This window comes from Barbus barbus (genome assembly GCF_936440315.1).
Source record: "Barbus barbus genome assembly, chromosome: 25".
NCBI classification, from domain to species: domain Eukaryota; kingdom Metazoa; phylum Chordata; class Actinopteri; order Cypriniformes; family Cyprinidae; genus Barbus; species Barbus barbus.
The window spans coordinates 27,791,103-27,815,270 of NC_136753.1; the positions used below are offsets into that span (position 1 = coordinate 27,791,103).

General features: G+C 34.2%; 1 protein-coding gene across 1 annotated transcript in view; it reads right to left on the reverse strand.

The window, feature by feature from the left end:
- The window catches only part of LOC306844558 (voltage-dependent calcium channel subunit alpha-2/delta-2-like), a 227,081-nt gene extending 217,613 nt beyond the window's left edge, over positions 1-9,468 (reverse strand). Inside the window, exon 1 of the mRNA XM_079376781.1 lies at positions 9,073-9,468. Coding sequence (XP_079232907.1) covers positions 9,073-9,188 — 116 coding nt within the window. The 5' untranslated portion in view covers positions 9,189-9,468. The remainder of the gene's footprint in view (positions 1-9,072) is intronic.
- Positions 9,469-24,168: the final 14,700 nt, after the last annotated feature.

A 24,168-nucleotide genomic window follows, 5' to 3' on the forward strand; every position in this document is an offset into this window, starting at 1 on the left:
TCGAGTTCAGACAGAACTCAAAAGATAAAAGATAATGGATGTCCACACACTACCAAAAACACACCCACCTATGAGTGAATACACAATGAATGGGCAGGCTTTTCTAATACACACATGCACATATTCACACTAAAAGCTTTTAAGAGCTTTTAGCACCTACATCTCATTGTACACTGAGCTGGGTAAAAAGCACTAAGAAACATTGACTGAGACCAAAGTAATGGTATGCATAAATGCAATCGTAACTTCATTCAGTGCCGAGTAAACCTTAAAACACCCGCAAATAGTCCAGTGCTTTCAGAGCAATGATTTCAGATATTTACTCTCTCTATTACAGCTGTTTCACTGCAAATCCAAAGACGCCGGTAACAACATCTATCTCCACCATCAGTCGAGCAACATGGTCATTTGTCACTGAATGATAGCACAGAAAAAGAAATGTCAACGTGAAATGTCAGCTTCATCTGAATCACAAGGATAGGAAGATCAGCGGAAGAGGGAGTCACAACGGCAACAAAGAAAGCACACTTCTCCACAAATCCACAACTGCCGTCTAATGCGGATAAAGCACTGTTTTCCTCATACGCAAGTGACAAATCACCGTGTTTTGTAAGATATAAGATTTACAACAAAGTACATACAGCACACAAGAATTCAATTTCTTCTATAGTGCCAAACAACACATAATAAACTACTTTTTTCATTTTTTGAAGAAAATGTACGAAGTGCTTGCCTATGCAAAACCCACTGTCATCATGTTTGAGTTGGCCTGAAAACTATACTTTTTGTAATACATTGCAGAGGTTCTGAATGATTTCTTAGGAAGGTGTTCTAAGTGATTTCTAATGTGCTCTGAGGGTTTTTTGAACACATTTTAAAGTGTTATAAATGTTTCACACAGAATGTGTTTTTCCATCCCAATGTGCTACTTTTCCATTGTTTTGCTATGTAAATGTGCAAGGCAAACATGTATGATGGTCTTGCATCTTTCGCAGTGTCTCGCACATGAGTGCCACAATTTTAAGAAGCCGTGTCAAGTTAAAAGTATTTACATTTTTACATGCAGTGCCTCTCAATATCAGTTCCAAAACAGTGGACCAATCAGAAGACACCGGAGGCGGGGCAAGCAGTGTGAGCTTTTGTTTACAGTAGCATGAGTATGGCAAAAGTTTTATTTGACAGCAACATGGCAGAGGAGACATTGCGCTGCGTGTTTTTTATAACCATACCTGAATGCTGCATCTCGCATTTTTAGACGCAAAGACTCATTTTGCATGCTAAGATGATCTTTGTGCAAGGCACCCCAATCCTAAAATTTTAAAGGGATTTATATAGTTTATTACATTAAGACCTTTTTGATTATGAAGATATATTCATTATAGACCCTTATTTTATGAATATTAGTTATATGTCAAAATATTATTTGAAAAGGTTTAATTTCTTTTAAGTTATATGTTAGATTTATTATTTTTTTACTTATTTATGTAGTTATTTTAATCTTTATTTTATATTTTAATCTATTTTTATTTATTTACTCTATTTACCTTTTCATCTATTTTATGTATTTATTTAAATCAAATTTTTGTTTATTTTAACAAAATGTTTATTTATTTTAATCTATTTTTACTTGCATATTTATTTTAATCTTCAAGTGGATCTATTGTCTTGCATCTCAATCCTAATTCTGATCGCACATAAAAGTGCAGCACAATCTCTTCATTGCCACACAGCTTGTGTCCACAGCACAAATCTGTGACAAGTGTGTTCAAGTATGTTCTAGCAGATAGTAAAGCATGGCGCTTGCAACATCAAGGTCATGGGTTCAGTTCCCAGGTAATACATTAATGATAAAATACCATGAAAGCAATGGATAAAAGATTTGTCAATGCATGCTGGCATGCATACTTATATATTAGGGGTGCGTTCAAATCAATAATCCTAACTATGAGATATGGTCATAGTAATAATGAGGAAACAAGCAGCAGTTACCTATAGTCAATTCGATTTGAAGACTACTTTGGTTTAGTGTCATCTTACAAAACATCCATTAGAGGTTGATTTGGTTAAGTGAAATGTCTTTTGGCAGCTGAGATTCAATTCACTCAAGGAAAAAGGAAGCCAATTCACTCTGTGGCCAACTCAGCATCTTTCGAGCAAGAACAAGATTTTACCATAAAAAAAAACTTATGTTGAATCAAATAATGGCATCATTTTCTTTAGCTTTTCCCAAAAGTATTTTTTTCCAAGAGACCCGTCTCTGACTCACTGCTTCCTCTCACGTTTCATGCTTTTCAAACGTAATTAACTGAACTAAGCCAAACCCTGTTATTATAAGTACTGTGACCTCAGAAACCCCTGATGCAGATGCAAATACAAGCGGCTGAGCCACTGCAGAGGGAGATTCCTGTAATCTATCGATCTGATACTGACAGATACACAGGAAGTGAAGAAACAAGATTGAGCGTGTTTAGATTACACAGCTCCTAATGAAAGATCTAGGAGGAGATGGTAATAAATGGTTTGTGGGGACGACGGCATGCTGAAGGAAACGTGTCAACCGAGAAAAGGTCACAGAGGGAAAAATAAAGGTTTTCAGAGCGAGGGAGTACTGATGCTAACCGCTAATGACAACACCTCCAGCATGTGCGGGAATCTAGAATGCTTGCTCTTTTACACTCACACAGGCTATAAAATGTGCCATGCTTTATTCCATCATCCAAACGCCTTTATATAGTGCCTGGCCACGATATACCAGTAGATTTTTTACTTGTATTGTCAACTTATCCTGTTTCTATATTTGTGAAATATATTTACTACACTGTGTATATATATATATATATATATATATATATATAGCCTACTGTATATGTTTGTAAAATGGTACAGCTTTTTAAATATCTGAAAGTGCATTCTTAACATCAGTCAGTCAAGCATTATAATATGATATTATGATAATCAAATATTATTTAATGAAAGAACTTTAGTAATTACAATTAAAGCTTAGTTACCATGTATGAATGCATATACATTTTTAACTTAATTTAGGAGTGGTGGTGGTGCTTTTTTGGTCATTCAGTGTTTCTGTAAAAAAAAAAAAAAAAAATATGGGAAAAAGAGTTCACGGTACGTCAAATACAGGTGCGCTGCGCATCCATTGAGATGAACTGAAAAATAGCACAGATCGCTTCTCGCTTGACGGAGAGCGAAACTCTGAAGCACTCAGTCAGTGTGTTCGGCGAGTTAAAATCCCAACCTGTCACATATTGACGCTTTTCAGCGTCAATATGCTAACGCGATATTGGGAATTTTATCGTCATAATAATGTTGCCATTATTGCATATATGTAGGGGTGTGATTTTTCAATGTAAACAGTCAAAATAGTTTTATTTATATGACTTACCCAACCCCTGCCCCTAAACCTACCATCTGTGAAGAAAATGCAAGATATAGGAGGCAGATGCAACTACTGTCATAATTTATTTAAAAATGATTAATATACGCTAAGTGTTTCCTATTTAAAAAAATGGAGGACCCTTCACGTCGAAAAGTAACACTAAAGGGGTACCTTGAGCGTCAAAAAGCGACGCCAAAACCAAGCGTCAATATGTGACGAGTTGGGATGAGACTATGTTATATACCGAGCCTCCAACTCACACACCGGCGAGTAAAATCTGAGAATTTATTAGCATTGGCTAATATTAGACATCATTTAGTCGCCCAGATTGAAGATTAGTCGCATATGCGAGTGATTTACTCGCATTGTAGAGGGTTGTATATTATTATTATTTAATTATCATTATTAGGTACTAGTTGAAGAATTTATATTCTATTACTATTTATATCAGCGTTACTAATACTAATACTATTATTATATTTGTATTATTATTATATAACATTTTCAAAAATGCATTAGACACTATATTGTATTATGTATACATTATATATATATATATATATATATATATATATATATATATATAAAAATATATCATATAAAATAACTATTATAAAATATAAAACAATAGTATTGTCACGAATCTGGTCCATGCTCTCCCGGTCAACCACCACTAGAGGTCACCCGTTTACCACATTGACTTTTTCACTCACAACAACACTGGACTCCATTTCCCACCATGCATTGCACAGATCACAGCTATGTCACGAATCTGGTCCATGCTCTCCCGGTCAACCACCACTAGAGGTCACCCGTTTACCACATTGACTTTTTCACTCACAACAACACTGGACTCCATTTCCCACCATGCATTGCACAGATCACAGCTGTCACCATTCACTCATCAGGTGCGTGTGATGAGTGAATGGTGACAGCTGTGATCTGTGCAATGCATGGTGGGAAATGGAGTCCAGTGTTGTTGTGAGTGAAAAAGTCAATGTGGTAAACGGGTGACCTCTAGTGGTGGTTGACCGGGAGAGCATGGACCAGATTCGTGACAAGTATACATGTTTTGAGAATTCTATATCATTTTAAACATAAAACATGACAGACAGGCGATACATGATAGATAGATCAACTGGCTGAAAACTCTCTCACACTGGCCCTTCCCTATTGCTTTTTACAACTTCTCTTTTCAAATCTCTCGTCTTTGAAGCCTTACTAACCAGCCTGAATATCCCTGGTTAAATACCACAAAACCAGCAGTAAGATCCAGAGAGGTGCTCTCTTAAAGCAGGGTTTCATATTCACTGCACATGTACAACAGAAAGGCAGATTAGGAATAGCAAAGATTGAAAACCAATCACAAAACCGGTATCAAACATAACCTAAATTAAACTGCCTACTACTAATTACTGTCTGTGACTCGTATACTGATCGTGGCACAGTAATAACCTCATCCTACACAAGCTCTACAGACAATGCTCATCATTTCATTACAGAAAACAAAAGTACTTTGAGTGCATGGCTGACATTGCATCCTTACAGACTTTTAAAAAAAGTTTTGTTTATGTACGATTGCTTTTCTTTGAAGAAAAAGCAAAAATTCCCAGCACGCATGTAAATGTGATTGAAAAGTGACCTTTCAGCACCACGGAGAGCGCACTACAAAGACATAACACTGAAACGGACAGTATTTTTTACAGTGGCTGAATTACAGGATTTTGTGCTATGTATACTACTGCAAATAGTGGCAATTATCTGCACCTCAGTATTGTAGTAAAAAAAATGCAATAATAACGTACTGAGTGTAAATTATAATTTTAATTCAAATTATTAAATGGATGCCACCTTATTGGTACAATAAAGCCCTCCCTACTCCTATCCTAATCCTACCAGATACTTTATTTTCAACTTTTGGATTATTTCCTTAATTTTTATTGAAAATAAATGCCTTTCCGATGCGATACGAGATTTGAAAAGGGAGAAAAAAAAAGTTTGGCAAAAGGCGGGATCGAACCCGGGTCGATTGCGTCAAATAACTCGATGACACGCGATCTACCATCTACGCCACTGGAGCTGATGCTTTAGTTGACTCTGCTGTTCTTCTTCTGGTTCTTCCTGTACACACCTTGATTAACAGATGTCTCGTCCAGTGAGCGATGAGTAATCTATTCCCAAACCAATGGCACTGTCTCAAACTATACCTACCTCTTCCGGTTTGTCTGATTTGTCGTTGTGTTTTCTGATTTGTTATTTTGTTTTTGGATTTGTCATTACGTTTTCTTACTTGTTATAATGTTTTCAGAATTGTTGTTGTGTTTTCAGAATCGTGATTTGAATTAAAAAACAGGGTGAAATTCTGAATATATTGTAAGAACTGACTCCTAATTTCAATGCATTAACTGGAATTTGAATTGAATTGACCACACCCTCACAGGACCTTGAACAGGAAGGGGAAAAAACATAATTACATCATTAACCAATTATGATATTTATTCACTGGATCCTGTTAGCTACCTTAAAATTGAATTGAAAACATACATTTTTCATTTAAAGTTTACATTTAAAAGGTGCACAACCATACCCACAAGTCTTTTTCAAACTGTGAGCTCAAAGCTACATCTGATTAAAATTAAAAGAAAAAAAAAACAGCTGAAAGAAGACAGGAGACTCGGTTTGTGTCACTAAGAAGAGGTTACTTTCCTCTCCAAATTAATTATTTAAATGCTGAGTCATTTAACCATTAACTAGCTTGCCACGTGCCTGGAGGTAATCGGTACCACGAGAATGCATTCACTCACTCAAATTGCGTCATCATGATGCAAATCTGTAACACAAAACACCCTTAAATGTTATCAGTAAGGAGATTTTTGTGTTTATGACCTAAACAACAGGTTAACGATTAACTCAGTGGATGATGTTTATGAATAAACAATCAGGATTTTATGCCATTTAGGCTCGGTTTCAAAACAAGTGAGCTTCTTATAAGCTAGTAAGCTGTCTTGTTGCCTTACAAGGAAGCATACTTGACAAAGGAGCTTCATACTTGAGAAATCTGAAATGTTTTACAGAGGCACCAACATACAAATTTGAATTAGATGAAAATTATTTTATCAATACTTTTTGATAAAGAAAGAAAAACATTTTCAATCAATATTTCTCTTGCTTTGCCCACCATATTAATGACTTTCAAAATAGCCTCCTTGTCAGGAACATGCATATGATGCCTTAAAGGACTGCCAACGTAGGCAGCTCACTAGGTATTGGAACAAAGCTTTAAAAACAACATGGCAGCCCCTTTCTTTTATGCCACTAAAACCGTGGTTGAAAGATATGAAAAAAGAAAACATACCAGCACATGTCCGTTATAAGATTAAAACACTGAATGGAATAGGCTTTGATAAACGTAACCATGATTTGGTTTTGGTTACTGATACTGATGTTTTTTTTTGCTTTTGTTAAATCCTTCTCCATGGTGGTCATGCTAGCTTACTGACTGCGTTTGGTAAAGAGGAGCAGGCCTGGAGGCTCAAAGCACTGTGTAAAATAAGCGTTACAAATCTCTGTGACTACAGGCCACAACACCGCAAGACACACTAACAGAGAGAGCAAAAGACAGTCTATATCAGCGCATTATGAAGATTATCAGTTATTAACGTAGAGGAGTTAAAAACCAGCCTAATGTACTATTTAGGCATTATACTATCCAGACATGGACTATTTGTTCTCTGGCAGCGTCTCTGTGCTTCTGACAGGTTGATAGACGTCGCTTATCAAGGTTGACAGATTACATATGCTGCGCTGTTTGCAAAGTGAAACAATCCTTTCAAATGCACGACACCGTTCTCATGCAAGGCAGGAATAATTCAAAGACCTATAGGTTAGTTATTATCGTGCCAAGCATGGAATAATACATCTTTATTAAATTTATATAAAATTCTGATATAATGCCCAGACAAAATGCTACACAAAACATGAGGAGGGATATATTTATAAAATTGTACAAATGTCTAAAATTGTACAAAGATGCATCATTATCACCGTCTCAAATACAATTATTATTATTATTAAAAATTGTACTTGACACAGTGATAATTGCCTCAAACAGTGAGGATAAAATAATATATATATTCTGCAATATAATACACAATGAAATAATATAATACAATATATTACACTTTAAAATAAAATATTTAATAATAATATAATTTAATAAAATATATATGAATAAAAATATAAATAAATATATATATATAGAGAGAGATTTTTTTTTTACACTGAGTAGCCAAATTACAAATACAGACTGCGACGCAACCCACCAGTTGAGTTGAGAAAACCACTGCATGTATAATTTCCAATATCAAAAGAGATATCATTTTTAGCTGCAAATATCAACAAGATCACACACAACTTCATTTCACATTACGTAAAACCTTACATAAATGGCATCAGAATTCTATCATTTCATACAGCATGAGAGACGAGATAATCCACTGAGGACTGGCATGTGTGGGCACACAGCGGACAAATCCAGCCTCTGCCCCATACGAGCACACAACTGGCATGGACCCAACACCCTCACTTCAGAAAGCGGCTGGTGCACAGCACAAAAATGAGACGAAAATTATAGTATGCTGCATTACACCTTTGTACAATGCAACAACCAATTCTAATCTTCAGGAATGGTGGTATACTTGCATACCAGACTAAATGCATTAGAAATCGAATGCAGTTTTTGGAGAAATAAGGGGAAAACTGACTGAAACCTGATTCAAACACAGTAAATCTCAAAAGAGGTCTATTTAAAATCACAATTGTTTCTCTTAAACATCACTAAATGCATTAAATTCAGAGAAAACCACAATCTCTTACTATATGTCAACAGTTGTCTGGCTTGTGTCTAATTTTAAGGAAACATCTCAGACAAAGTTGATGCTTAAAGAAGAAATTGTCCTCCAGGCACTTATCATGGGTAGTTTATAAGCTATATTCAATATCAAACGGGTCACTGATACAGAAAGTCATCATGCTCTCTGTATCTAAATTCAACCAGAGACTACAATAACAGGGTATAACCAAAACTAAAACTAACTTACGTTTCAGAGAAACAAGAGGGTTCTCAGCCCTTATGTCCAACGACTTTATCATTTTACAGACAATGCACTCACAAAAAAAAAAAAAAAAAAAAAGCATTTTGGATCTGAGCGGAACTAGATAAACAATCCTAAAATGACTTTCCCTCGACTATAAAACAGCATTTTTTTTTTAATTCCCTGATGTCTTAAGTTTATTCACGACTGTGGGAATCCTGCATCTAATAGCAATCAATACAATAATAAAAACCCGTTTGAGTGATGCGCTTCCGTCAAAAAGTAACACTCTCCAGTCGTTACTGTATCCGTGCTCGGTAACATGAGATAAAACAGCACGCGACTACAAATACATCTACGCTGAAGCACTAACTATCGCCGTTCTGCTATCACGCCTGTTTCGATACGACTAACCTCCCTGGAAATGGTAAACAATCATGCAGAATTGCTTAAGACTACAAATATGAGCGGTGATTAAAAATAAAAACAGACGTCCGCGTTAACGGAGATATCTTGAGTGCCTCGCGAAACTGGGACGCTGTGAAACGCTCGCGTTCGACGCGTCGCGCTTCCCGAGGTACTTACGTGTAGTGCTGAGGAAAGAGGAGCGTCGCCGTTCCGGGTGAAGAGAGGCTGAGGAACAGCACAGTTTGAGCGGAGAGGAGGCACAACAGACCGGAGGACTGAGCAAACATCGCCATTTCCCATTAAAAATTCAATAAACTGTCTAGATATAAACGGAACCGGTAGTCAAGCGAACGGGGGCTGAAGCCGAGCTGTCGACGAGGATGGAGAAGGCTCGTTAAGATCCAAAGCCGCTGTTAAATCTCAATCGGTAACTGGGCTGAGGGATTGATTGGCCCGAGACAAGGCAGTTCGGAGACCCGCAGATGCGTTGACGCTGCTGCCGCCACTGACGCTGCTGCTGCCGCCACTGAGCCTTATTTGCTCTCTCTCTCTCTCTCTCTCTCTCTCTCTCTCTCTCTCTCTCTCTCTCTCTCTCTCTCTCTCTCTGTCATCCTCGCGCGCGTTTTCACTGCGCGACAGACGGGGGCGCGCGTCTTAAGAAGACCCTCTTGTCCAGTAGTTATCCAAGCTATACTCATTAAATAAGACAAATAATGTCGTATACACTAACAAAAAAACTATTCGTTGAAGTATGTAACATAAATAGTATATTTGAGTATAACCACCACCTGATAGCATCACTATACTTGTACTTTTACTGCCACTGTGTTTTTTGTGCTTGTGCTCCTTGAAAGTGAGAATCTGATCATACTAGTTTTTGGCCAAGATACCATGACAATGCCATATATTCTTTTGAACATTTTTTTTTTGCATCAATCAAGTGATGTGATGTATCGATATAACATGAAAAAAATATATATATAGAAATCGATTTTAAGATTTAAGGGGATATTTTTATTATTTATTTTTCTATGCTATATTATGTTAAAAAAAGTATTTAAACATCCACACATTTATTTGAATATTTTAATTATTTCTAATTTTACACCTTACTATAATTGGCCACTATCAATTGAGAAAAAATCTAGGGAGGCTAAATCAAGCATCATTATTACTATTGCTTATAATTAAAAAAATTAAATAATTTATTTAAAATACACATTATTTTTTAATGAAGATATCTATGTTTCTAAAGCTACAGTGGTGGCCAAAATGATTAGAACACTAGTATTTTCAGCAGCTAAAAATGGTTTTATATCAGTTATTTCTATCTTTTGCTGTAGTGTGTCAGTAGGAAATATCAGTTTGCATTTCCAAACATTAATTTTGCCATTAATTGTAATAATCCAGTGATATTTTTGTCTGTCAACAGCCATTGCTCCATACAGAGATCTGATCTGATCATCGTCTGTCTGGAATGACATGAAGAAACAGAACAAACTGAGACAGACTAAACCCAAAAGAACTGTGGCAACGGCTCCAAGATGCTTCAAAAACCTATTTGCAAAGCTACAGTACTGTATAAAAATGCTGTAAAATGAGGATGCAGTCTAAAACAATGTCATAAATAGAATTTCTTTATCAATAAACTTCTAACTAAATTAAATCAACATTTGGTGTGAGCATCTTTAAAAGCCTCGGTGCACTTGCGCAGAGTTTTTCAGGTAGTTGTGCTGGTAGATCTCTTGAAGCATCTTGGAGTCGTTGCCACAGTTCTTCTGGATTTAGTCTGTCATTCCAGACAGACTGATGATGATGATCAGATCAGATCTCTGTGTGGAGCACTGGCTGTTGACAGACTCCTTGTGCAAACAAAAACCTCACTGGATTATTACAATTAATGGCAAAATTAATGTTTGGAAATGTAAACTGATATTACTGACACACTACAGCAAAAGATACAAATAACTGACTTAAAACCATTTTTAGCTGCTGAAAATACTAGTGTTCTAATCAGTTTGGCCACCACTGTATGTAAACACACAAGTCAATACAACCATATAGTGTGCAGCATATATCCAAATATGCAAAATGTGTAAAAATGAAGGCAAATACCATTTTTATTTTTCCTTATTATTTAAAAGTATATCTTTTGTGGTGGATTTCCCAACTAGTACACAAGCATTTTTTTTAGAGATTCAGTTGAATACTGCGGGTAAAGTAAGTATTGAACACGTCACCATTTTTCTCAGTAAATATATTTCTGAAGATGCTGTTGACATTAAATTTTCACCAAATGTCGGAAACAACCCATGTAATCCATACATACAAATAAAACAACAAATAATACAAAAATAATAAGTTATGTGAAATAAAATGGAATGACAGGGAAAAAGTATTGAGATACTGAAATGTATTTAATGCTTTGTACAAAAACCTTTGTTGGTAATTACAGCTTCAAGACGCCTCGTGTAAGAGAAACTAGTGGCATGCATTGCTCAGGTGTGCTTTTAGCCCATTCTTCCACACAGTCTTCAAATCTTGAAGGTTCTGTGGGCCTCTTCTATGAACCTCTTCTTATTTTCTATTGGATTCAAGTCAGGTGATTGGCTGGGCCATTCTAGCAGCTTTATTTTCTTTCTCTGAAACCAACTGAGAGTTTCCTTGGCTGTGTTTGGGATCATTGTCACCCTTGTTTCATCTTCATCATCCTGGTACTGTAGGTGTTGGGACTGAAGCAGCTAATATTAATTTCCAATGACAAGTGGCAGGATTGCTTTGTAATTACTGATAGATCTCAGCTGGTGTCTTGGCTTTCCATGCCTTTTAGCAGCTCTCTTTCTTCATGTGTTCAATACTTTTTCCCTGTGTCATTCCATTTTATTACACATAACTTAATTTCTGAATTTATTTGTTTTGTTTTATTGAAATTATTTAGGTTGTTACCGACATCTGGTGAAAAATTCAAGTCAACAGCACCTTTAGAAATATATTTACTGAGAAAAATGGCCAATACTTATTTTACCCGCTGTATTAAATCAAATCATAATCATATAACGCCATGTTTTGAGGTATCGGCCAAAATCGCGTTGATAGAGCGTCGATGTCAGTTCATATTGTGATACTCATGTCGCAACATAATGATAACATGGTTTCACATTGTAATAGTGTACTTTGAGAGATGTAGTATTGAACTGAAATTCATGCGCTTAAAGGTCTAACAGCTTTTCCCAAAACAAAGTTTGTTAGGCTTCAGATGATAAAACAATAGATATATAACTGATTTATTTTTTTTATTTTTTTATGTTTGCGAGGAACTGGCTTAAAAACACCAGTTGATCATAAGACATTGAGCAAAAATGAAGAACAGTGAAGTCAGTGAAGAGAAAAGATTCTGCAGCATTCAATACTGTGTTATATAATCCAATGACATTTACATTCATTTAATCAATGCACAAAAAAGTGAATATACACAAACACTGGCTCTGTGCTCAATGAGCAGAAAGCCTGAATTCATTCCATCTTGTGGGAATTCCCTAATTCATGAGTTGGTTATTCTCTTGTTGTCTGTACTAGTTAGAGCGTGAAACACAGATGTCCTTCAGGGCCGCTGCGTCACGAGGATGTTATCGCACGATCCGATCAGAAAGGGACAAACGACACAGTGCCTCTTCCTCAAACACGTTGTCTCAGGTGCCCTTGACTCAGTATTGATCAGAGCAGACAAAACATAGTGTCAGCCTCTCTCGCTCTCTCTCACACACACACACAACACTGTCACTCCTGCATTCAGTGTGTCCTTATTTTCCATGTGCGTTTGCATGATGGATAATTGCATCATGATTTAGGTTGCCAGCATCTGTTAAGTTCCTTTGCATTCATTTTCTGCTCCCTGCTGTGTGTTTGTAATCATTTACACGTTCGAAAGATTCAAACAAAGTAAACCTCTTTTGTCCATTTTGAAAGCGGTAGTGGACTCTGAAGAGACTGACAATGACAATTTAAGATCTCTAGAAAATTGCAATGAAAATTATTGTCACGGTACATTTGTCTGTCTGTTACATTTTTCATATACTTGATAAGTATTTGAGTTTAGATTTGGGATTAAAAAATATATTAATTTTATTATATTTATCTATATTAACATTAAATGGTTGTACTGACAGTATGCTTGCATATGCACAGCTTTAGAAATCTTTATTAAAAATTAATATTATAATTAATTTTTAATTATAAGCAATAGTAATAATGATGCTTGATTTAGTTTATATATTCAAAATGAATGGTGGCCAATTACAGTGAGATGTAAACTTAGAATATGCACATATTAGAATATGATTATCATATATATTATAATTTTACACCTTACTTTAAGTAATTAGGGACCACAAAAAATTATTATTTATGGTATACACTAAATAGAAAGGATTCATATAATGTGGATGTAAATATAAGAATAACCAAATAATTTATTGATTCTGATTGATATATTATTATAATTTTACATCTTACCATAAATAATTAAGCACAAAAAAATGAGGGGGGGGGGGGGTGTCAAGGATCATACTTCAAATATTTATTTATGATAAACACTAGAAATAAAAATGATTCATAAATGTTTATGTAAATGTTAAGTGCAAATACAAATGTTAAAGAGATTTTTCTTGATTTTTTTTACACCTAATTTGTTACAGTATGATTTAAGATCACAGATATGGATCAGATATTATGACAGACCATTTTGTTCTTTAGGGTGTATTTGATTAATACTAATTCTGTAGTCATTAAATACTACTGCCAACTTGCTTTTGCAACTTTCATGAGGCCAGTTTGACACTGAGTTGAGAAGAACCGATTGGCTGGATATAAGAATGCATTCATGCAGACATGGAAACCTGAGATGTTCGGCCATTCATTTTTAGATTGTCTATATGCATGATGATGGCATCTTTCTTTAGAGCACAGTGCATCAGAGTTTCTGTAAAAACACATCACACCGCTCCTGGAACGGAAAGAGTGAAGGAGAAGCAAAGACAGACTGAAGAGAGAGAGAGAGAGAGCGACTGAATAAAAATGTACAGAGATTCAAGGGAACATGATTAAAGATATGTAGCATTTAAGGAGAGAGACATACATGGAAAATGCATTGGGAATGACCTAAAGTGGTAGAAAGCTGCATATTGTATTGATCCCTCGTGAAATTCAGCGGTAGTTATAATCAATTGAATTGCTAGTGCATTCACCTTCACATTTAAATAAACACTGACCATTGATTTAACAATTTATTAACCAAAACACAACTAATAAAAGAAAATAATTAAATAATCAGATTAATAATTAAATGAATGTTATTCATTCTCATTTTTTTTAAAGTTAAATAAAACAAAACAATATAAAATACATTAAATTAAAAATATAAATAGTGTAAAATAAAATACAAAATAAAACAAATATAAAATACTGCTAGTGCACTTATTTAAAGTTGGGCAATTATTGTGCAATTATTTAAATTAAATGTATTTAAATTAAATAAATATTATATTAAAAAATGATGAATTAATATGAAATGTAAAATAAAATAATTTCATTTAAATGAAATAAAAATACTTTTAGTTTAAAATAAAATGTAAAAAGTAAAACAAAAAATAATAAAATAAAATGTATTATTATGGTGGTACTGTGTCAAAAACAAGCTCCATCATACTTTATGTAAAAGAAATAAATACTGAATAAATAATTTTTAGAATTTCATTTTATTTTTTCCAACCCTCACATTTATGTGAAAAGATCTCTTAAATGTGAAATATGTCCATTTACTTTACACTGCCACTGAATCTCAGTATAATTATGAGTGTATATGTTATTTTTACCAGAGTAAATGGGTTGAGCAGGCCTCCTTCAGGCTAGACACATTAAGCATCAGCCCCTTAGTGAAAGCGTAATGAGGAGACCCCGCCACCCCCTTTCCCGAATCCAGCCAACCATCAGAAAAGTATTGATTCCTGGGAAGTGGCCAACGCTGAAAATGAGAAGTAGGCACTGATCCCTCTTCCTCTGCAGACGCGCCTGACACACAAGCAGCTTAACTGAGCATAGAGGAGACCAATGGAGTGTGTTTGACATTGCTGTAGATCGCTGTTCTCCCTAATTGAGTCTTACATTGTGTTGAGGAAGAGACAGAGAGAAAGTGAAAAGCCTAGTGGAAAATTTCATAGCTCGGAGGCTGATCTTAATGGAGTTCAGAGTTCGCTTTTGTTTAAGGATCAGCTTTCTCAGATGTTTCTCCTAAAATGCCCGAAGAAAGAAAAATAGACACTAGATTTTACATTTTCTGAAAAAATGTGTTTGTCACTGCCGTGATCCAGGGGTGCTGGTATGACACAATGACTACTGTATAAAATGAATGTGTATAGCATAATTTACATACAGATTATTTGATTTTAGAAGAATTTAATGAGAAATAGTGACGGATTTTGTCAAAATTGTCAGACTTTGGTATCTTGCTAAATCTGAGCATAGTTTGAGACACTCAAGATATTTTAACATCTAGAGACGACACATCTGGCAATACTGGGCTTGTTCACTGCATGATTTGGGGACAAATCTACTATAGAGATTTTATGATGAAAAATTTAGTTGCAATATTTTTTTAAGCTCCAGGTTTGCTGTGCTTGTTTGTAGGGCTACATGATTTGGACAGAAAATTTTGTAATTATATACTGTATCAGTATGACTATAACAACAACAATAAAAATAACATTATTATTATTATTATTATATTTCATATTTTATTTTGATTAATCATGCAGCCCTGTAAAACAGCATTCAAACTCTTTTTAATTTAATACATTTCTGAAGAAAACAGAAATTTTATCATAAGAATTAGAACATTTCCAATAAAAACATCAATAAGATTAACATTAGTCAACAGCTTGCGTGGCCTAGGTGACATCATCCAAAACAGAAATTTGTTCCAGAGGCAGAGCAAGTTTGTAAGATTGTGAAGACAAACTGTTTTTGGAACAGGAACATAAATACAATCAGTAAGATTTCATGCTGATTTCAGTCTCTGTTTAATCTGAATGCTGACTAGGATAAACAATTGAGATGTTAAAGGAGATCACATTTGGGATTTTCCTTTCCTACAGGAGGCAGAAAGACAGACAACGCAGGAAATGAGGTAAAACGGGTTTTCCAGCAATCGCTCGGCTCCTCAACGAGACACAGCATACTGGAGCATCTGAACGACGGGTGAGAGTAAAACACACCGATGAATGGCCTAAACTCCATCGATCCCCACCGGGCTGAGAGCCATGAGTGGTGAAAGAGCCTGTCAGGAGCCATCAGATACTGATCAGGGAAAAGAGGCAGAAACGTGCAGCGTTGATCCCAGATGCTGAAGGCAGAGCCGAGGGGGAAACTCACATACCTGGATACATAATCGCATGCATGCACGGCCCACACACACGCAAGTAAGACATGCTTGGAGAGAAATTAATCATAGTGTATGACTCCTGTCTCTAAGATAGGAAGAGGGCACGAAGCTTTCTTTCAGTAATACTAAAATAGCCCGTCCACATGCAGGCTCCAGCGGCCCACTCACACTTGTCTTATCTTCTGCTCTCTTTATCCATTTCTCCTCTCTCTGGCCGTGCAGCGCTATGTTCAGCTTACGAAAAATGACCTGGACAACAGACCTTTCGCCCGCCGAGTGCACAGACCCTCAGTGCTGGTCTGTGTTTAACACCGCTTTACTACACCACACAGAGTCAGGTTTGCTGATATATAAGCCTGGGAAAAACCAAGGACCTATGATAATAGCTCTTATTATAGTTTTTCATACTTACAGTCAACATTAAAACAAATACAGAATAAATTTTACTCCATGATGTGATGTATTTACTGAAACAGGGAACTCAGTTGGGAGGACAATCCACCCCAAATATGAGGATTGATTGATTTTTATTCATTTATTTATTTTTAATCGATTTTTATTTATTTATTTTACCATTTTATGATATATTATAGATTTTTTTTTTAAATAAAGCATCCATATAATTAGAATACATACTTAAAAGACTTGTTGAACAATTACATTAATTAAAAGATAATTAAACCATTAAAAAAGATAATTAAATAGAATATAAAATAATTAAATTATATTTTTAATTATATTTTTACATCAATCAATATGTATTTATTTAAAATATGTATTTACTCATTCTCTATTTATTATAAATAACACTTGTTGAACAATTAAGCCAATAATATAATATAATAAATAAAAGTGGTATTATAATAATGCATATACATACATAAATATTTATTTTGTTATGATAAATAATATTTACCAGTACATAAAAACTTAAAATAAATAAATAAAACATATATAAATACGTACACATTTTCTTCAATATTGACCATTTTATATATTAAATCATATTTCATGATTTCCAACCATTTCCATCTTAAAACAAAATTAAATTGTAATAATCTCAAACTCTGTAACACTAAAGCTTAATTTTTTTTCTCTAAAGCAAAAATAGTTTGAAACCCCCTGGCATTAAAAAAAAAACTTGGCTTTCTTATACATTAGTCTTTTAAATATGCATAAGCTAAATAAACAAACTGAATTCATACACCTAATGGCAAGTCAATAAATTGTCATGGGCATCATCTGATTTACAATAAAGATTCATCAGCGGCTGACAAGAGATAAGAGTGTCGTCCTCAGACTGCAAAACACTAGCACAGACCTTTCCCACCAGCTGCAGGGCATTCTGGGAGTTTTATGCTCAAATGCCAGAGTGTCTTAAACTGATGATAAGTCACTCACACACACACACGCACGCACGCTCAGCCAAGCCTCAGAGATGGCGTAAGGCAGTGATGTTTCATCAGTCAGATTCATTAGAGCTGAAGGAAGTGCACTAGCAGTTGATCTGAGATGTTTTGAAAACATTTTTATCACTATTTGGACTGGATGAGCTCTCTTGACTTACAGTTATGAACACAGAGCGTCTGTCATGCACTGATTCAGACGGGACTGGGATCTCTGGTTTATATTCTGGATGTGGGTGTTACAGATACTCACTAACGTGCATCAAGATGGCAGCAAAGAACAAAGCAAAACATTTGAAGAAGCATTATTCTCTGCGTGGAGCCTTATCATTTCAACTTAAGAAATACAAAGTGTGTGAGGAGACTTGGGAAAAACTGTGCAAACATTTCAACATTTGACTGCGAGTACAAGACCATACTGTATGTCATATTTCAATCTATCCCAGATGAGTGAAGCAGAATAAGTTGAGAGATTGAATGGAACCGAAATGACAAAGTTAGGGAACTGCAGTCCCATCTGAATAATGCTTTTAAATGTGTTCGATTGGAAAAAAATGCAATTTCACAAATTTCATTTCTATTATGATACAATTTGTGCATTTGGAAGATTTCTCGCCATCCTGTTTTTAACTCCCACGACGACATGTGACTGTAAAAGACATTTTACTCTGAATATTGCATGAGCAATAAAAATATGCATGCTTTTAATGCTGTTTCTCGAGCATTTTAACCGGCGGGAGCCAGCAGGGGCTAAATGTACTTTCAGCGGGGCGATCATGCTATAGACCTTCTTAAATGTCAAGAATAAAACAAATGCAATGCTGTTTTTAAATAAGATGACAACCAAAGACTGTCCAGCTAAAACTGAATAGAAGAATGACTGAATAATAACCACAAATGAAGTCTAAAATAATATACCAAACATTATTTGGTGATTTCAACTGAAATGTTGAAATTTTAAAATATAGTATTTGTGTTGGATAAATCAGAGTCTACGGTCATTTCTGAACTCACATGCAACTACATGAAAACGTGCGACACACATCTTTCTTGCATGTACAGAAGTTCATGCAAATGTGTGTTATGAATGCACACACACACAAATAGAGTTACAGCGCTGACATGCTCTACTTGAGGCCTAATGACCCCTGGGTAATGGCCCTCTTTGGTCTTCAGGAAATCCTCTTTCATGCATGCTGCATGCCTCAGTAGAGGATGTGTGTGTGTGTGTGTGTGTGTGTGTGTGTGTATGTGTGTGTAGGACAGGAAGAAAAACTGATTAATGGGGAAAAGCAAAAAGAAAGATAAATGGAAAGAGGTAAAAATGGAACAGAGCCAACACATACAGTACAGGGGAAAAACTCAACATAACATATCCATAATATGATAAATACTACATATATTGTATATTTAATACACATTTTAAATATCCTTTTTTACAAATATTACAATTAAATGTAAAATAAGATAGAATGCATAATTTATATATTAAAAACAAATTATATAAAAAAAAATGATATATCAAATAATTGTTCATTACAGACTATTTCTTTGATAATATTCAGCCAGTATAACACTTTACTGACTGGCATCTCATCTCATCATTTCAACCAGTAAAAGAAATGAAATTGATACATGTGATATATTATAATTTTATCATATATTATCAATGTGCTATATTATCATAATGCTATCATCTCCTTATTTTAACCAAATTTATAAATTTGTTATATATTAAGGAATATTATGCTTAGTTTGAGAATTTAAATTTTATTTGAACAACATAATGCTAGTAATATTAAACGGGTATTAAAACAATGCACGGATGTTTTAGTACTTAAAGTTTGTACTTGCTACTTGCTCTAGTTTGCTTCCTAATCTAGTTGTCTAATAAACCTGCCACTGAATATTACAAATATAGTTGGCTCTTTGACAAATTGCTTTTGTTCCTCTTTTGTAAGTTGCTTTGGATAAAAGCGTCTTCTAAATGCATAAATGTAAGCATAAATGTACTTGACGACTTTTCAAATCTCTGAGCAATAATAATAGCAGTGCTGCCTTAGCAAACACCTCTAACAAGATACTGCATCTCAGGATTTCAAAAGTGTTTAGAGCTTCAGGGTTATGCTCTTAAAACCATCCGATTGCATTTGCTCATCTCTTCATCCATCTTAATAACACCTACAGTGATGTCAGACCTGAGCATGTAACGCATCAGTCGGTCCCGTGCCAAAACACACTATAGTTACTGCCCCAAAATACCAGAGTGACGCCCACAGTCCAGAATACCCATAAACCTCTGCATAATATTGTTTGTATGGTACTCCAAAGTACAGTTAATATATAAAGAAATCATCATGGTGGCAAAAAGTTTGGAATAATTAAGTTTTTTTGTATTGTTTATGAAAGAAGTCTCTTTTCCTCTGCATTTATTTGATCAAAAATACAATCAAGTAATATTGTAAAATATTTGTACAATTTACAAAGAACTGTTTTCTATTTGAATACATTTAAAAATATATAATTTATTCCTGTGATGCAAAGCTGAATTTTCAGCATCATTACTGCAGTCTTCAGTGTCACATGATCCTTCAGAAATCATTCTAATATGATATAATATATGATATAATATATGAAATTATATATATATATATATATATATATAATATCTGTCAGACCTCTGTTGTGTGTGTCTTGTGTTTCCAGTGCTCCCTGTGTTTCCATGCCCATATTTGGTTTGTTTCCCGTAAATAAATATAAGATACATAAAAATAAATTAAGTATTATAAGATTTTGTAAAAAAGACTATTATAATAACTTACTGGACAAGCATAAGAATAACATACAAACAACATGGAAAGTACTAAAATACTGGAAAAGTAGATTACCCAAATTATTTTGTTAATGATGATTAATTAAGTATAAATAAAATGAATGACATTGTCAATGAATTTAATGAGTATTTTGTAAATATTGTAAAAAGTGATGGTGGAGCAGAGAACTGGGGATAGGATAGATGAAATGAATATTTCCAGTAATGATTATTCAATGTTTATAAGGGGAGTTGACGAAAAGGAAATACTTGACATTGTTAACAACTAAGAATAAATATTCCACTGATTGTAATGATATTGACATGTCGTTAATAAACAATTATAGAATATATAGTAAAACCATTTACACACATTTGTAATCAGTCCTTTTTAAGAATATTCCCAAGTGATATGAAAACAGATAACGTTATTCCTATTTTTAAAAGTGGAGATCAGCATCTTTTTTCCAACTACAGACCAATTTCTCTTATTTCCCAGTTCTCAAAAATCTTAGAGAAAATATTTGAACAAACAGGTCGACCTCAATGGCTACGATGGAACTGGTAGAAGAGATTTCTTCTTCAATGGATAATAATGAATATACTGTGGGGGTGTTCCTAGATTCACAAAAAGCTTTTTACACTATTGATTATGGATTATTAATTATGAAACTGGAGAGATATGGTATAAGAGGGAAAGCTTTTGCTTGGATAAAAATTTACCTCGATGCCAGATATCAATTTGTACAAATAAATAATGTTAAATCAGATTTAATGAAAGGTACTTGTGGTGTTCTGCAAGGTTCGGTGCTAGGCCCTAAGTTGTTTGTACTGTACATATATGATATTTGTAAAGTGTCTAAAGTATTAAAAATGGTTTTGTTTGCTGAGGATACAAAATGATATTGTTCGGGGAAAAAATTGGAATAGCTTCTGAATACAGTCGAAATTGAACTGATGGTTTTCAAGAAATGGTTTGATGATAACAGACTTTTCACTGAATTTAAGTAAAACAAAGTTTATTATATTTAGTAATCGACAAAGTTAAATTAAGTATTAACAATGAGGAAATAGAAAGTGTGCAAGAAAATAAATTTTTGGGTGTTATAACTGATCATAAATTATGTTGGAAATCACATATAAATCATGTAAAAACAAAAATGTCCAAATCCATTGCAATATTCAATAGAATTAAATATTTTGAATGAAAAACTTTCTGTATATTGTATTTTGCGCTCATAGTTCCATACATTACTTGTGCAGTGGATAAGACACATGCCTTTAGTGTGAGAGACCCGGGTTCGAATCCACTGTGAGACACCAATGTGTCCCTGAGCAAGACACTTAACCCCTAGTTGCTCCAGAGGCGTGCGACCTCTGACATATATAGCAATTGTAAGTCGCTTTGGATAAAAGCGTCAGCTAAATGAATAAATGTAAATGTTACAAAAGAAAGCTATTAGGATTGTTAAAAGGGTTGATTATTACAAACCAACAAATTAATTGTTTATTAATTTACATGCATTCAAATTTGTGATTTAGTTGATTGATATACATCACAGTTAATGTACAAAGTTTATAATAATTTACTTCCAAATTACATTCAGAGGCTGTTCAAAATAAGAGAAAGTCAGTATAATCTATGTTTAAAAAAGTAATGGCAATAACTAATGTCAAAAGTAAGTGTTTATCTGTCAAAGGAATATGTGATAAGGAATTAAATGTAATTAATTCACTTTGCAAATTTAAGAAAATGTATAAAAATAAGGTGATAATTTTATGACTCAGTATCAATAAATAAGTTAAAATATTGAAGTAATAGCTGGAATGTGTATTTTTGTTATTATGTTTGTTTTGAATTATGTATGTACACTTTGGGAAATGTTTTTGTAATATTGTTTATCTTGTATTATCTAATTTAGTGAAAAGTGTCGCTCATCAGTTAACTATGTATAAAGGGTAGGCATAATAAGCATGGTTTTGGCCTACACCTTTTTCGGTAATTATGTATATTTATTTATTTTGTGAAACGCTGACTGTGAGGACCGAAATAAAATTATTGATTGATTGATTGAAGAGACTTCTTAAAAAAAAATAATAATAAAAAATTTTGGCCCCAGTGTATGTCCAAAATAAATAAATAAAATAAAACATGCAATGTAGTCTATGTGGATTTGGAGAGGAAGTTCTGGTTTGATTAATGCTAGTCAGTGAACGGATGCAGTGAAAAGTGCCATTTAAAACAGTCGGTGAACATTTACAGAGGAGGATCCGAGTAACACATGCTGGCTTTAATTGAAGACTGTTGAGAACTGAAGGCTGGCCGGTGTGGGACACCAACAGATGCTTTGGTGTTGATCTGTACGAGAGAGGCTGTTTATATGAACGTTCAAGTGTAAATATGAAAATATGTGACTGTAGTGTGAATTATTTATAGTGCATGAGTGTTAACTGCAGAATGCTCATGTGCTAACAGTTTGTAGTGAACATTGCATCTGGTTCCTCATTAGCTGTCACTTTAAACTGTCTTAATTAGCATTAAACCATTGATAAGGTCCTAACGAGTGTATTAAGAGATAAGGCCTAATTCTACCACACACATGGTAAAATGGACTTTAAATAGACTCTCTAATCTGATTGGATGAGCCATTTTTGATACTTTCATGAAAATAGCTGATATACACAAACACCTGTGACTGCAAATTAACGGTTTGGCAACTGTAAGAGTCCAAATTAAGGCCATTGAACTGTATGGATGCTGTTTAAGGCAGACTTTGCAGCGCTGTGGCTGGGGTTCAGCTAGATACTAAAGTCATCATGGTAAACAAACCCTGACGGCGGAAAGAAAAGAACAAAAGGCCAGTTCACGAGGTAAACCAAACAAAACAAAGCTGTTCAAGAGGTAAATCTGTATAAGAAAAACCGCATGCAAGCTCCTAAAGCCAAGGCATGCCGGCTTGTGATGATGACTTTATCTATATGCATGTGTAATCTGTTTTAATTATGAGTTAACTAATGAGTTCATGGTACTAAGCAGCAGAGCATGTCTGAAAAGCCATTTATCAAGGGTTCATCATGGCAAATAAGTAAAACAGTTTTCATAAAACAAAATCTGGTCAGTTGATTTCTATATTAATTTGCAAACTGTAAACATTATGAACTATATTTCGTTATTATAAACTGAGGGGAAAATGGTGTAGAAATCATTTTCACAACCAAAATCTTTAGTAAATATCACAGTAAGAGCAAGTAACACATTGAGTTGAACATGAAATTTTGAAGATGATGGTAAAACTTGTAAAACTTAAATATTTGTTTTATTTAGGCCTATAGCTTTTTTACAGTCTTAGTTAAACATGAACTAAAATAAATGGATATTTACAACTTACACACAACGTATTTAATTTCTGCTAAATTCACTTTTAGTAAATTGATGTACAAAAACTAAAACTGAAAAAAAAAAAATTTTTAAAATACCAAACAATAAAACTGAAAAAATAATTACTAAAATTTCAATTAATTAAATTGAAAATGAGAAATTTTAATATAAAAATTAGTTGAAAATATTAATAAAACTTCAATAGTATTTCAGTAATAGTAAAATAACACTGATTGAATGA